At 38.6% G+C, this 15,492-nt stretch overlaps 1 protein-coding gene and 1 pseudogene across 1 annotated transcript; one reads left to right on the top strand and one right to left on the bottom strand.

The window, feature by feature from the left end:
• Positions 1 to 2,442: 2,442 nt before the first annotated feature.
• Positions 2,443 to 10,495, bottom strand: LOC120383063 (annotated as a pseudogene).
• Positions 10,496 to 11,346: 851 nt separating this feature from the next.
• LOC120383809 (olfactory receptor 6F1-like) lies at positions 11,347 to 12,132 on the top strand. The gene has a single exon (XM_039502071.1). It carries the CDS (start codon positions 11,347 to 11,349, stop codon positions 12,130 to 12,132), a length of 786 nt encoding a protein of 261 aa, XP_039358005.1.
• The last annotated feature ends 3,360 nt before the right edge of the window (positions 12,133 to 15,492 follow it).

Below are 15,492 nucleotides of genomic sequence, written 5' to 3'. Positions count from 1 at the left end.
GATCTTTATGTGAATATTAGGTAAATCAGATTGCACAAAATCTTAACCAGTTCCATGTTATTTAATGAAGCGATATTAATTGTACATAACACATCCATATGTTTTAAGTACATCTTGTAGCCCGAATGCTAATCTACTATAAATTAGCAGTTGAAGGTCTGGTCCTATACAGCAGACAAGCCTCAAAAGGTTTGAATGTTGGGTTAAGATAAAATTCTGGACAATACAGGGTGAACTCCTGGCCCCACTGAAATTGAGTTCTGAAGTTGATTTCAGTGGGGCTAGGATCTTATGATTTTTACTGTCTGTCTCACAATATTTGTTATATTTCTTAAAGTCTCAACTGCTTGAATCAACATTTCAGCTTTCATATTTTCTTTTAAATAATCATAATCCCTCTTTCTTAGGTAGTTCTTTTCATCCATAGATCACAAAATATTATATCAAGGAGGTGAGTATCATTATCCCTATTTTATAGATGGGGAAACTGAGGCACAGAGCGATGCCATTACTTGCCCAAAGTCACCAACCAAGCCAATGGAAGAACCAGGAATAGAACTGAGTTCTTCTTGTTGCAGTCCAGTCCTTTTGCCACCAGGACACACTCATGGTTACAGAGAAAAACAAAAACATGAAGTAAATGCACCCTACAGACTCAAAAACCTGACAACAATTAAAAAGAACCCCACATTTATTATTTCAAGCCAATCTCATGATTTTGGGGGCCCTGATTCATGATTTGTCGATGCTTGGACTGATTTTTTCCCAAAAAATTTTCTCCCAATCTCTGTAGTCTTCCAATATTTCGTTTCTTTTGAGAATCCCAGTGCAACATGGCCCCAGTCAGGTTGAAGGTAGCATGAGGACACCTCTGGGCCTTCTCTTTTTTGATAAACATTGATATCTGTATTCACAATGAATGAACTCAGAAAGTGCAAAGGCATTTAGAAACTTAAAGGAGATGTTCTGTGAAATTTCTCAAACCTCAAATTTTGGAAAGAAGTTCGGTGTCTTATTTTCTCTCAGCCACTTCCACAAGCACCACGAGATAAATGTTGCCATTTGATAATACAAGACAATGAGGAACTCTTAGTAAAAGTGGATAGAGCACGCAACATGTGGATTTAAATCCTGATTAGATGTAGGCTTATTGTAAATTGGGGATTTCCATGACCTTGGAACGTTCAGCACAGAAGACACAGGCCTTTAGCACTGGAGCTAAAAAATTAACTTCTCCAGCTGTGACGAAGTAGAAGGCTATCGTAGTAACCACTAGGGGAAGTGCCATCTTGTGCATTAAGCCAGGGTATTACATTATGGCTTGCATCTGATTTTAAAGGTGAATCAAGACTAAGATTCTGGATTCAGTTTTGACATTATCAAACTTTTGCAAGCTATACTCACATATCTTCAGTCTAAACTGGCAGAATCCTTGTGAAATCAATATTTACAAAATTTTGCAATGCCAGAAAGAAAGAAAGAAAGAAAGAAAGAAAGAAAGAAAGAAAGAAAGAAAGAAGTCTACAAAAATACCCATCTGGGTTTCTATCCAGTCTGGAACTAAAACTGGAATTTTATTCTGAATCCCCTTCAAAATCCACTGCGGTCTTGATCTGAAGTTCCTGTGGGTTTATCTTTGTCTATAGCTAGGTTTGGAAGGATTACATTTTTATCAGTAAATGTCAGTAAATGCCATTTTCACCATACAGACTGTCAACTGACCCCCCCCACACACACCCCCAAAATGGTTCCATCAATAAAAATAGAAATGTACAGATCAGCAACGTAAGAAAAATGCTGCTTCAGAGCTTATAGAACTTTGATTTAGGAATATACTGTGTATATTTTGACCTGTGATGTTGACATTTGAGTTTTAATCATTATAAAGTTTGAACTTTTCAAAAAATCAGTTGTCATTAAGTTATTATTCTCTGACCCATCTTGTTGTCTGACACGCCACAGTAATCTCCTGCAAGTGTGAAAATATAGACAATATTTTTAAATGCTTAAAAATAAACATTGATATTCTCTGCCAAGCCTATCAATATAATCTATATCTATATCATCTACATAGGCCATGCTTTAATATAAATAAATAATTGACACATGTTCGATTTGCTTAATTGTAAATTAAATACAAAGTAACATAAGGGCTGGATTTTGAAAGGTATTTAGGTGCTTAGGGTTTTTTTTAAAAGCATCTAGGCCTTTAAAACTCATAGAAAATCCCATTAGGCACCTAAATATGTTTAGCAACTTGGTTGTAAATGTTCAAGGATGTGAGACACTAAGGACCAGATTGTTAAAGGTATTTAGTCACCTAACTCACATTGATTTCCATTGGAGCTAGGCATCTAATTATCTCTAGAATTCCGGCCCTAAGGGATTGTGGGATTTTTTCCCCGTACACTATAAACTTTGGTATATCTTCCATTTTCAGACTTATTTTTCTTTCACCGCATATTCTGTGACAGTCAATAACCTCCAGGACATTTTGAAAAACATCACTTCCCTGAATACAAGTCTCAGGGCTTCTTTTACCTCTGGGTTCCTCAGTGTGTAGATGAAAGGGTTCAACAGGGGTGTGACAATAGTATTCAAGACGGTGACTATTTTGGTCAATTCCAATGAGTTCTGCATGGAAGGTTTGACATTTAGGAAAATGGTCAAACTGTACCAGATAATCATGACCGTGAGATGGGAAGAGCAAGTTGAAAAGGCCCTTCTCCATCCTTTATCTAATGGTTTTCTCAGTATAGTGGTGATGATGTAGAAGTAGGATACCAGGGTTATGACACAGGAGCCCAGGATGATGATAAATGAGATGATAAAGGCCACCAGATCAACAAGGTAGGAATCTGTGTGGGAAAGCAACAAAGAATCCTGTGGCACCTTATAGACTAACAGACGTTTTGCAGCATGAGCTTTCGTGGGTGAATACCCACTTCTTCGGATGCAAGACTTGCATCCGAAGAAGTGGGTATTCACCCACGAAAGCTCATGCTGCAAAACGTCTGTTAGTCTATAAGGTGCCACAGGATTCTTTGTTGCTTTTACAGATCCAGACTAACACGGCTACCCCTCTGATGTGTGGGAAAGAACTATCCATGGTGCTATGTCACAAAAAAAGTGATTGATGACCGTAGGGCCACAGAAGGACAACCTGGTGATCAGAAATGCTGGGACAGAAATAGTTGGAAACCACTCAGCCAAGAGCCAACAGCCAGCTGAGCAGTCAAGGTGCTGTTCATGATGGAGCTATGGTACAATGGATAGCATATAGCCAAATAGTGGTCATAGGCCATGACAGCCAAGAGAAAATACTCTGTGCATCCTAGGGAGAAAACAAAATTCATCTGTAGGACACAGCTGTTGAAGGAGATGGATTTGCTTTGGGACACAAGGTTGGCAAGTATCTTTGGGATACATGCTGTGGTGTACCATACCTCCAGGAAGGAGAGATTGCAGAGAAAGAAGTACATTGGGATGCAGAGGTGATGGCTGGTTGCCACTAGGACTATGATTGACACATTTTCTGTGACTGTCAAGAAGTACATGACAAGGAAGAGCACGAAGAGCGAGATCTGCAAATATTGGGTCCCAGGGAAACCCAGGAGAATAAATTCCTTCACAATAGTGTGATTGCCCTTTTCTAGTGCGGTCAGCTGTTTTCCCTGCCAAAACAAATGAAGACTAGAAATTAAAATGATTAAACACAACCATGGCTTTGTGGGATGCAGATGATTCTGATGCACAGAAAAAACAGATAATTAAAAGAGGCAAGAAATAATGTTTTAAGGCTTAAAATATGATATTGCTATTACATTTCTGGAGCCTTCCTGCTCACAGGGTGAATTTTAAGCTTGTCATAAATTTTGCCATGGAAATTTTTTTTCAGTGGAAATTGGCTTTTTGACAAAAAAAAACTTTCATGATAGAAATTCCATTTTCAGGTGTTCCTTGAAAAACACAATTTTTAGTTTTTGTCAGTGACACATATTTTTTCCCATGGGGTCACCATCCAAAGCCCAAGATTTATTTTATTTTAATTTATATTGTTATTGTTTTAAATTGAAAATTTTCAAATAAAAAGTTGGTTTTGGGGGTGGGGGGGTGGGGGGGTTGTCTTTTTGACAAAATCCTGAACATTTTCAACAGAAAAAAACAACATTTTTCCTGTAAATTATTCAAGATTCAGGAGCAAAATCATTTTCAAATGGGACCTCTGGGTGTTCGGCATTCAACACTCTCTAAGAGTCAGTAAGAAGTGAACAAAAACCCATAGTCTGTTTTGAAAATCCCTGCTAAATAGGGTGAGCTTTTCAAAAGTTCTCAATATAGGCCTAATTCTGCTCCCCAGGAAGTCAATAGGTTTTTTGTCATTGAGCCAGTGAGAGCAGAGGTAGGTCAATAAGACATTTAATTCTTTTTGTTCAGAAAGTCTCACGTTCTAAGCATGCTGAAGTCCGAAGTTAGAGCGAGGATGTTATACAAAGTTGCAGTTCAAAGGACAGTTGCCTAATTTTTTAGCATAAATAACAACTTACATATATAAACCAGCATTCATTTTTGGTGGTTGAAAATAATGAGTCAGTTTCAACCTCCTTTGACAAATTGAGACTGAGGTGTGCAAGGTCATGCAATGAGCCAATTACAGCAAAGCTCAGGGCCAGAGAGGACCAAAAACAGGAAACAATTTTCCTTAAAAAAAAATCACAAAAAATGCATCCCTTTTTAATCAGAATTTTTAATTCTCATGGGAAATTTAGTCTAAACTGTGAATTTCAAACATTCTTGACCAGTTGTGCCAGGATTCTGCAGTTCTTCTCCCCATTTAGTCAGTGGAACATTACTTCTCAACCAGAACTGTGAACAGAACCCAGGAGCCCTGTTTCTCAGCCCCTACTCTGCTCCAACCACCATCCTAACACCTCTCAAGGAGGTGGGAATAGAATCCAAGAGTACTGATATAACAGCTATTCTATGTGTCCCTAAAAGAGCTAGGCACAGAATCCAGGTATCCTCACTCCTAGCCATTTGTGCTAAACAGACCATAAACCTCACAAATATAGCAAAACTATGATATGCCAAGTTTCTAAAACAACTTCAGAAAAAAAAATCAGGTTCCAGTGCTGGCCAAAAGTTTCTTTATCAGATGGATTACTCCTGAAGTCTCAAATTTGGGGCATTCAGAATTAGAAGCCACTTTTGAAAAAGTTCTCCCTAACTTGAAATCTATCAATGACTTTTACAGTGAACGTTCAGAATTTTGTTTGATTGCTTGTTTTTGGTATTCTGATTTTTCATTAAAGTTACACTATCAGGTTAATTTATAACTTAAATTTGGTCCCCTCCCCTATTTGGATTTGAATTTGCAAAGGATCCTAAGGGAGTTATGAAATGTAATGGAGTTGGGTGCTAATCAACATAGGCAATCAACAATTATATTTCCTCCCTTTTCAATATAAACCAATGTTTTAGGTACCTAGGTGTTCTGAAAATCCCAGCAGGTGCCTAAATATTTTGACTAATCTAGCCCTAAATCACTTTTGAAAATAGGATTTACAGTTAAATTTTGAAGTTCAGCTAATTGACTAAAGAGCCAAGGACTGAATAACATTTAAGTAAGGGGTAAAATAATTGCTAAAATTATGCACCAGATCTTCCTTCCCCTTACAGAGATTTAGGCTAGGATTTTCAGAGAAGACTAAGGGAGACCAACCCCAATTTAAATTAATCTAATCTATCTATTGACTCATAGAATAGTAGAACTCAAAGAACAGTAGGACTGGAAGGGATCTTGAGATGTCATCTAGTCCAGTCCCCTGAACTCATGGCAACTAGAAGGTTTGAAAATTCCACTAGATGCTTAATAGTTTAAAAAATCTGGCCCTAGGGCTTGTCTACAGGGAGAAGACACAGCATCTTAACTCAAATATGTTTATGTGGTCCACTGCAACTTTGGTGCCTTTGTGGACTCTTAGGTTCAAAACTGGTTATATCAATTCAGTTTGCACCTGAAAATTGATATAAGTGAGGTTTAAACCAATATAATAATGTCCACACACAAAGTTGCATGGTTTTAACTAAATTGGTATAAAATCACACCTTTCATTATGTTAGTACAACTTTTTGTGTAGACTAGAGATAATTTTTTCAAAAGCACCAGAGTGTCTTAGAACCATATTTTCAAAGATTATTAGGTATATAGTGGGATTTTCAAAGGCCCAGGCACATAAATCCTATTGAATTCAATTGGCGTTATGTGCTTGATCTGCGTAGGTTCTTCTGAAATTCCCACTAGGTGCTTATCTGCCTATCTTTAGACATCTAATTCAATAATTTTTTTTATAAAGTATTCCATTTAAACTTTGACAAAAAATGAAATGAAAAATTTCATTAAAAAATCACTAAGTCAACAGTTCTTTACAAAAATTTTCATTTTTGAAAATAGTCGTTTTTCAACAAAAAGAAATTACAAGGGAGAAGTTTAATTATGGTGATCAATACATTTTCACAGAAAGTGGTTTTTTATCATATGAACTTGATCTAATGGTTACATTTCTGATTGATAAAGGTTTTTATTTCAAATCTGGATGAAAATTTAAGATGCGAAGATGTTTTTGTGGAATGTAACATTCCAAAAAAATTAAACTCAGAAATGGCAAAACATCCATTTTGATCCAAAACAGTTTTGGTCAGAACCCCGAACACCCGTTCCATAGTAATTTCCAAAGTTTCATCTTTTTATTATTATCACCCTGAATCATAAAAAAATAAATAAATAAACATTTCAGAACTTCTTCCAGACCAAAATTCTGAAATTTTATGTAGAAAAAATAGAGAAGGCAGACTGCCTGCCTACCTGGCTTCCTTTAAAAGTTTTAATGGAATCAACACATTCCCATGGAACTGTTCTGTTAGGAAATTTTCAATCAGTTCCAGTTCCAATGTTTCAAAATCAAATATTTCATTTCAAAATATTAATTCAAAATGAAAAAGTGACATTTTGACGGAAAATGACATCAAAATTAATCATTTGAATGTCAATTTAAGTCAAAATTTCAAAAAAATAAACTTTTCATTTCTTTCACAGGTTTCCTGAGCTGGTGGGCATGGTGAAGAAGTAGATAGGAAATATCTTCATTTTACTAAGGTTTTTGACACAGTCCCCATGACATTCATATAAGCAAACTAAGAAATGTGGTCTAGAGGAAATTATTATAAGGTGAGTTCACCATGGATTGATAGACTGTACTCAGAGAGTAGTTATCAATGTTTTGCTGTCAGACTGGGAGGGCATATCCAGTGGGGTACCACAGGGGTCATTCCTGGGTCCAGTACTAGCCAATTTTTCCATTAATAATTTGGATAATGGAGTGGAGAGTATGCTGATAAAATTTGCAGATGACACGAAGCTGAGTGGGGTTGCAAGTACTTTGGAGGACAGCATCAGAATTCAAAACAACCTTGACAAGTTGGAGAATTGGTCTGAAATCAACAAGATGAAATTTAATAAAAACAAGTTCAAAGTACTTCACTTAGGAAGGAAAAATCAAATGCTCAACTGCAAAATGGTGAATAACTCACTAGGTGGGAGTACTGCTGAAAATAATCTGGGAGTTATAACAGATCTCCTATTGAATAGGAGTCAACAATTTGATGCAGTAGCAAAATACACTAATAACATTTGAGGTATAGAACAGGAGCATCATATGTAACACCCAGGAGGTAATTGTCCCACTTTACTCAGCGCTGGTGAGGCCTTAGCTGGGATACTGTGTCAGTTCTGGGCACCGCACTTTAGGAAAGATGTGGACAATTTGAAGAGAGTCCAGAGGAGAGCAACAAAAATGATGAAAGGTTTAGAAAACCTAATCTGTGAGGAAAGGGTAAAAAAACTGGTCATGTTTAGTCTTGAGAAAAGAAGACAGAGGGAGGATCTGATAACAGTCTTCAAATATATATATATATATATATATATATATATATATATATATATATATATATATATATATAAAGGACAGTGATCAATTGTTCTTCATGTCCACTGAAAGCAGGACAAGAAGTAAGGGGCTATTGTCATAATTTTATCACTGGGGAAAATGAGGTTGAGAGGGGACTTAAGTAACACACCAAAGCTGTGTAGTAATCATTTGGCGAAGACAGGACTAGAATGCTGGTCTCCAGGCTGCCAGTACTGTGCTTTCTCCAGGAGACCAGCCTGACTCAGCAGAGTCTGTTATACAGTCTAGGGAAGTCTGTGAAATTCTGTTGTGATTGAATATCCTCAGGGTGCTGAGAAGGTGGGGGTGGAGTACAAAACTAATCTCCTCATGCAGCGAATTTGAGCTGCAGTTCATTAACAAGGTAGGTAGGGGTAAAGCCAGTTGGATGATGGTGGAAGGAGTTTCCTATCAACAGCAAAATCTATAACATTTACCCAAGACTTTTGGTTTTGAAGAGGCACATTCTCATTTATACTAACACTTCACACCACTCTTGCAGTAGAACATACATTTTAAGGTCTCTTTATATTGTTACTGCAGTGTAATATGACCTTAATGTAAATGTGAACCAGGTGTGAAGTATTCTATATTTGTTATATATTTAGGTGGGGAGAAAACAAGATAAACCATGTTATTTTTCAGCAGCCAAGGCTATTGTGTGTCATCTGGAGAGAAAAAACATTGTGAATGAAGGGAGTTTGTATTGACAAGCTCTATCAGAAGACATGGTAAGTTTGATCCACTAGCCAGATCCAGCCTATCCTGGAATTAAAGTTTGAAGTAGCTGTATTCAGAAATAGTTTTGCCTTTCCTGGTAATGTGAGCTACCTGAAAATTGCTGTTCAAAAAGTTTGCCTCATTGAAGAGTCAACACACCTGTACTCAAGGAATGAGTCTATCTTATCACTTTTTTTCTAATATAGTATGAAATCTAGGATGAACAAAAGGAAATACTATTATTTGTAAATTGTGTAACTAATAGAGTCAGTTGGGAAAGTTGATCTTTGTATCAAAATTTATAACAAATTAAAATATTTTTGTTATTCTCAAATTTTCTTTTTCAGGATTTTGTGGGAAAAAAAACAAAGAAAAAAAACTTTCATAAACCAGTTTTCAGTCAAAACATTTTGATCTTTAGTCACCAGAAACAACTTCTTCTTGTTATTGAATGGATGAAAGTCCCAAAATTACTCTATTGAATGATTGATTTGCAAAAATCTTTGTTTCATCAAAAAGATAGTGCCTCTTGAAAAAATTGTGATAATGGAAAATTTCCAATACGTTAACCTGTGGAATTTACTGGTATAGTAACTTTACTGAGGCAAAGAAGAAAATATATGTATAGATACATAGAAAGATTGATAGATGCCCACCCATTTCCAATCAGTGCAGAGAAGTGGGAATCTCATTTCTTGTGTTCTGTCCTCAGCTGTCATTGTGAGTTGAACATATCACTTCATATCCCTGCTTTGGTTTCCTCACCTTAAAATGGGCACAATCTTACTGATCTAGTCAAACATTCACCTCAAAGTGCCTTGAATCAGGCCATTAGTGTCTAGGCATGTTGTGTGGATGAATAGCCACTCTTTTCACATTGCTTTCAAGATGTAAAGAGCTGTACAAGTGCTAAATATTGTTATCTGTGCAAAAACCAATTCAAATAGAGAGGATAGATATTACAGCTGGGGTTTTCAAAGAAGCATAAGGGAGTTAGTTGCACAGCTTTTATTGCTGTGATTCATTTGAAAATACCCAGGCTACAATAACTTTCAATCATTTATTCTTTCTTCTATAATCTGATGTCTATCTCTGTTCAGGGAGCAGTGTCCTTTGTACACAGTGGCAGAAGTTCATAGAATTGTAAAGTGCGTTACAAATTGTTTCTTAAGGATTTGGTAACCGACAATGTTTAGAATGTCATTTCTAACTAGTTAGACTATTGTTCTGGTCTAGCCCAGGATCCAAGTGTTTGACTGGAAACTGATCATAAGGGAGGTGGGTGAATGAGGGCAGTTGTTATGTGAAAGGGAAATTGGGAAACAATTTTATTGTGTTTCTGAGAAACAGGTTTTTTTGTTATTTCTCTCTCCCTGCTTTCCTGGCTTGTCTTTAAAGTGTAAGATTTTTGGACTAGGGATGGATTATGTGCTATGTTTGTGCTTTGTGCAACACAATGGAGTCCCAACCATAGATGGGACCTTAAGATTCTATCAGAAGACACACAATAAGTGATAACCATTATTTCTAATTTCTAATGTCAGTCCCTTGTTCCTGAGAATTTGAGGAGGGATTTTCTAAAGGGTCTAAGTGGGACCGACTGGAAATTGGATTTTCATTTTTTGAAAAAAAAAATCTCAAGATTTCAACGTTGTTTTGTTCTGATATGGAAAGAACACAAGACTTTTAAAAAAATTTGGCAGTAGAAATAAGATGCATAAAAGATCAGCCCACTACAGGCAGGTGGTTAGAGCAGTTACCCAGGTCATGGGAGCATTGTGTTCAAATCCCAAGTCTGGTTGAGTCAGAAGTGGAACTCAGATCTTGGCAAGTGCACATGCTACCAGGCTTTGGCATTAGTCCTCATCATTTGTTCTCATTTTGATCAGTAATTCCATCCTGGACCTAAGGACATACTCGGATGCCACTTTTGTTGAAACCGATATGTTTCCGTGAAATATTTCTGTTCCAGCAAAATGGTATTTTTCAACATAAAAAAAAGTTTTGTCTAATTATTTCTTGTATTATGTTGTATTGTATTGTATTTTTACCAGCTCTTGGCCTAAGAAGCACAACTCCCATTGAAGATCAGGGAATATAAGTGGCTTAGGAACAGAAGTCCTATTGACAGAATGGTGTTGAGTAGTACTTGATTCCCTTCCCTTATCTTATCTTTAATCAGGGTTCTCAGGATTATAGCTGAGATTTTAGAGGGAGCCCTAAGGTGATCAAATCCCTTAGAATTTCAGTCTGGAATCCTGTTCCTTGTATTTCACCAGAGAAGTGAGTTCAAGCAAGAGCCAAGCCTACCAGATGCAGTGTCAAATCCCACAATCCTAGAGCCCAGATAGGTATCTTGAAAGTGTTTTAGGAAATGTGGGCAGAGTTTCAGGGTTGTGGATCTGCAGATATTTTATAGGTGCCCTGATAGGCTAAGGTATTTGGCGCTTCATATTTGCATATCCCAAAGTGTATTCAAGATGTTTAAATGCCTTTATAATCCCTCATGTTTTGACAGATGGACCTCATGGCTGGAGGAGAAATAGAAAACCAAACCAGCGTGCAGAAATTCATACTCCTGGGCTTTCCCGGCACTTGGTATTTTCGGATTTCCCTTGCAATGGTGTTTTCAATTATGTATTTCCTTACAGTTGTAGGGAATATGTTTGTTATATCCTTAGTGTGGACCCACCCGTGGCTCCACAGCCCCATGTATTTCTTTCTCTGCAATCTCTCCTTCCTGGAGATCTGGTACACCACGGCCTGCGCCCCCAAGGCTATTGGTGTCATGTTAGGGAAAAGCCAAACAATTTCCTTCACCGGCTGCATCCTGCAGCTGTATTTCATATTCTCACTGGGCTCTACAGAATGTCTCATACTGGCTGTCATGGCATATGACCGCTATTTGGCCATATGTCATCCATTGCGCTATAGCTCCCTCATGAACAATACCGTCTCTGCTCAGCTGGCCCTCATCTCTTGGCTGTGTGGGTTCCTGGTTATCTCTGTGTTGGCATCTCTAATACCCAGGTTGTCTTTCTGTGGACCTAACATTATCAATCACTTCTTCTGTGACATTGATTCCTGGATAGCACTTTCCTGCACTGACACGAGCCTCGTTGAGCTGGCAACTTTTATCGTCTCTATTAATGTCCTCCTGGGCTCATGTGCAATAACTCTAATCTCGTACATTTACATCATCTCCACCATCTGTAGAATCCCCTCAGCCCAAGGCCGGCAAAAGGCCTTTTCCACTTGCTCTGCCCATCTCACTGTCGTAACTATCTGGTACGGCTCCACCATTTTTCTGTATGTCAAGCCTTCTGCACAGAACTCATTGGATTTAAACAAAATAGTCAACGTCTTTAACACTATTGTAACTCCTCTATTAAACCCTTTCATTTAGACTCTAAGAAACAAAGAGGTGAAGCGAGCCCTGGAAAAGGTAATCAGTGGGATGTAAAGTCATTTTCAAATGGTCTGCATTTAGTAGAAATATTCTCAAAGAGACCCAAAGTAAAATTTCCTGAAGATCATTCTTAGTGCATGTGAACATTCCTTTATTTTATAGGGTTCCTCATTGACTGTAACAACCTGATGTTGACTTACAGATGAACTCAAGTGAGAGAAATACAAATTTGGTATGCTGAAAATTCCAAGTTGCTAAATTTGTGTGGCATTTGTTAGGATCTGTATGGATGCACCCACTGATAATTACACCGGGGCCTAGGCCTAAGGGAGTTGGGTAACAAGCTCCCATTGAGTGTCAGATGTGGATTCAAGCTGGCATTTTCAAAGGAATGTGTGGAAATTAATTGCCCATATCCCATTGAATTTCAATACAAGTTAGGTAACTAGTTTCCTTGTGCTCCTTTGAAATTCCCACTTTCATACTTTATCTCCCCTACTTACATTGATGATATATTTTCAAGTAGGGGGGGGACTTGTGTGATGCCATGGAACTAACTGTGACAGACATGGCAATTTCCTGCAATATTCTAGGGAGACCTTACTGAATTACTGTCCCATACTGATGTATCCATACAAGAGATTTTAGAACAATTTGATAAATTAAACAGAAATAAATTATCAGGACCAGATGATATTCACTCAAGAGTTCTGAAGGAACTCAAATATGAAATTGCAGGAGTACAAACAGTAATATGTAACCTATCACTTAAATCAGCCTCTGTGCCAGATGACTGGATGGTAACAAATGTAACTCTAATTTTTAAAATGGACCTCTGAGGCAATCCTGGGAATTACAGGCCAGTGATCCTAACTTCAGTACTGAGCATACTGGTAGAAACTATATTAAAGAACAGAATTATCAGACACATTGATGGACAGAATTTGTTGTGAAGGAGTCAAAACACCTTTTGTAAAGAATTCATGCCTCACCAATCTATTAGAATTCTTTGAGGGAGTCAACAAACATGTGGATAAGGGTGATGAAGTCTATATAGTGTACTAGGATTTTCAGAAAGCATTTGACATGGTCCCTCCCCAAAGTCTCTGAAGGAAATTATTCAGGGGATAACAGGGAAAGTCCTCTCATGGATCAGTAACCGGTTAAAAAATAAGAAACAAAGGGTAAGAATAAATGGTCAGTTTTTAAAATGGAGAGAGATCAAGAGTGGGGTCTCCCAAGCATCCGTACTGGGACCTGTGCTGTTCGACATATTCATTGATGATCTGGGGAAGGAAATGAACTGTGAAGTGGCAAAGTTTTCAGATGATAAAAAATTATTCAAGATAGTTAAGTCCAAACCTGACTGCAGTAAACTGGGTGACTGGGCAACAAAATGGCAGATGAAATTCAACATTGATAAGTGAGAGCAATGTGCGTTGGAAGAAATAATCCAAACTATATATATAAAATGGTAATGGTGGGTTCTAAATTATCTGTTACTACTCTAGAAAGAGATCTTGGAGTCATTGTGGCTAGTTCTCTGAAAACTTCATCTCAATACACAAAAGAAGTCTAAAAGGCTAACAGAATCATAGAACTGGAAGGGATCTTGAGAGGTATCTAGTCCAGCCCCCTGCATTCAAGGCAGGACTAAGTATTATCTAGACCAGGGGTGGGCAAACTGCGGCTCATGGGCTGGATCCAGCCCCTCAGGGGTTTAGATATGACTGGCGGGATTGCCACCCCTGTGGCGCCGCAGGCCCTGAGCTGCTCCAGGAAGTGACCAGTATCACATCCCTGTGGCCCCTAGGGGAGGGAGAGCAGAGGGCTCCGTGTGCTGCTCTTGCCCGTGGGTCTCTCCCCCGAAGCTCCTATTGGCCGGGAATGGGGAACCGTGGCCAATGGGAGCTTTGGGCGAGGCACCCACAGGAAGAGCAGCACGCGGAGCTCCCCTCCCCCAGTGGCTAAAGCACCACCAGGCCAGGGCCAGTACAGGCAGGTAGGGAGCCTGCTCTGGCCTCTGTGTGCACTGCTGCCACCCTAATACCACTCCAGGTAAGCAGTGCTGGGCCAGAGCCCAAACCCCTCCTGCACCCTGCACCCCAACTCCCTGCCCTGAGCCCCCTGCTGTACCCCATGCCACTTTTCCTATCCTCAGATGTTAAGAATATTTTTTTTCTCCCTCTTCCTTGTAACAACCTTTTATGTACTTGAAACCTGTTATCATGTCCCCGCTCAGCCTTCTCTTCTCCAGACTAAACAGACCCATTTTTTTTCAATCTTCCCTCATAGGTCATGTTTTCTAGACTTTAATCATTTTTGTTGCTCTTCTCTGGACTTACTCCAATTTGTTCACCTCTTTCCTGAAAGTGGCACCCAGAACTGAACACAATACTCCAGTTGAGGCCGTATCAGCACTGAGTAGAGAGGAATAATTACTTCTCGTGTTTTGCTTACAACACTCCTGTTAATACATCCCAGAATGATGTTTGCATTTTTTATAACAGTGTTACACTGTTGTCTTATATTTAGCTTGTGATCCACTGTGATCCCCAGATCTCTTTCCGCAGTACTCCTTCCTAGGCAGTCATTTCCCATATTGTATGTGTGCAACTGATGGTTACTTTCTAAGTGGAGTACTTAAGCATGATTAAGGGGGATATAATAGAGATTTAGAAAATCAAGAAAGGTGTGGAAGAAGTGAATTGAAAAGTGTTAGTTACCCTTTCCCACAATACAAAAACCAAGGGTCACCCGATGAAAGGACACAAAGAGAGGTTAGTGGGTATCAGATTGTTGCAATAAGCTATAAATCTAGTGTCTTTATTAAGACCATGATTTTTAGTGTCTAGCAAAATTATGAATTCAAGCTTCCAGGGTCATCTTTTGAAAGTGTTGTGCAGGTTTCCTTTGAGGATTAGGACTGATAGACCAGATATAGAGTGATCACTTTGTGTAAAGTGTTCACTTGCAGGTGATGTGGTGTTTTTGTCTTTTATCATTTTCCTGCATGAGTTTATTTATGAGTGTAGTGATTGTCTGGTTTTACCCACATAGGTGCTATTGGGGCGTTTAGTGCACTGGATGAAGTACACCCAGGGCCGGCTCTGGCTTTTTTGCCGCCCCAACCAAAAAAAAAAAAAAAAAGGGTGGGGGCGGAGCGGCAAAGCAGGGAAAAAACAAAACAAAACAAAAAAACCTGTGGCCCAGCCGGAGCAGCAAAGTCAGGGGGGGATACCTGCAGCACGGCCGGAGCGGCAAAGAAAACAAAAGAAAAAACTTGTGGAGCGGCCAGAGCGGCAAAGCAGGAGGGGAAAAAAATAACCAAACAAAAAACCCTGCGGCGTGGCCGGA

The sequence above is a fragment of the Mauremys reevesii genome, linkage group 15 (assembly GCF_016161935.1).
Source record: "Mauremys reevesii isolate NIE-2019 linkage group 15, ASM1616193v1, whole genome shotgun sequence".
In the NCBI taxonomy this organism is placed as follows: domain Eukaryota; kingdom Metazoa; phylum Chordata; order Testudines; family Geoemydidae; genus Mauremys; species Mauremys reevesii.
This window is presented reverse-complemented; position numbering and strand designations above follow the sequence as displayed.

Excerpts from the sequence above, each read along its gene's own strand:
- LOC120383809 (XM_039502071.1), top strand. The coding sequence starts at position 11,347 with ATGGTGTTTTCAATTATGTATTTCCTTACAGTTGTAGGGAATATGTTT.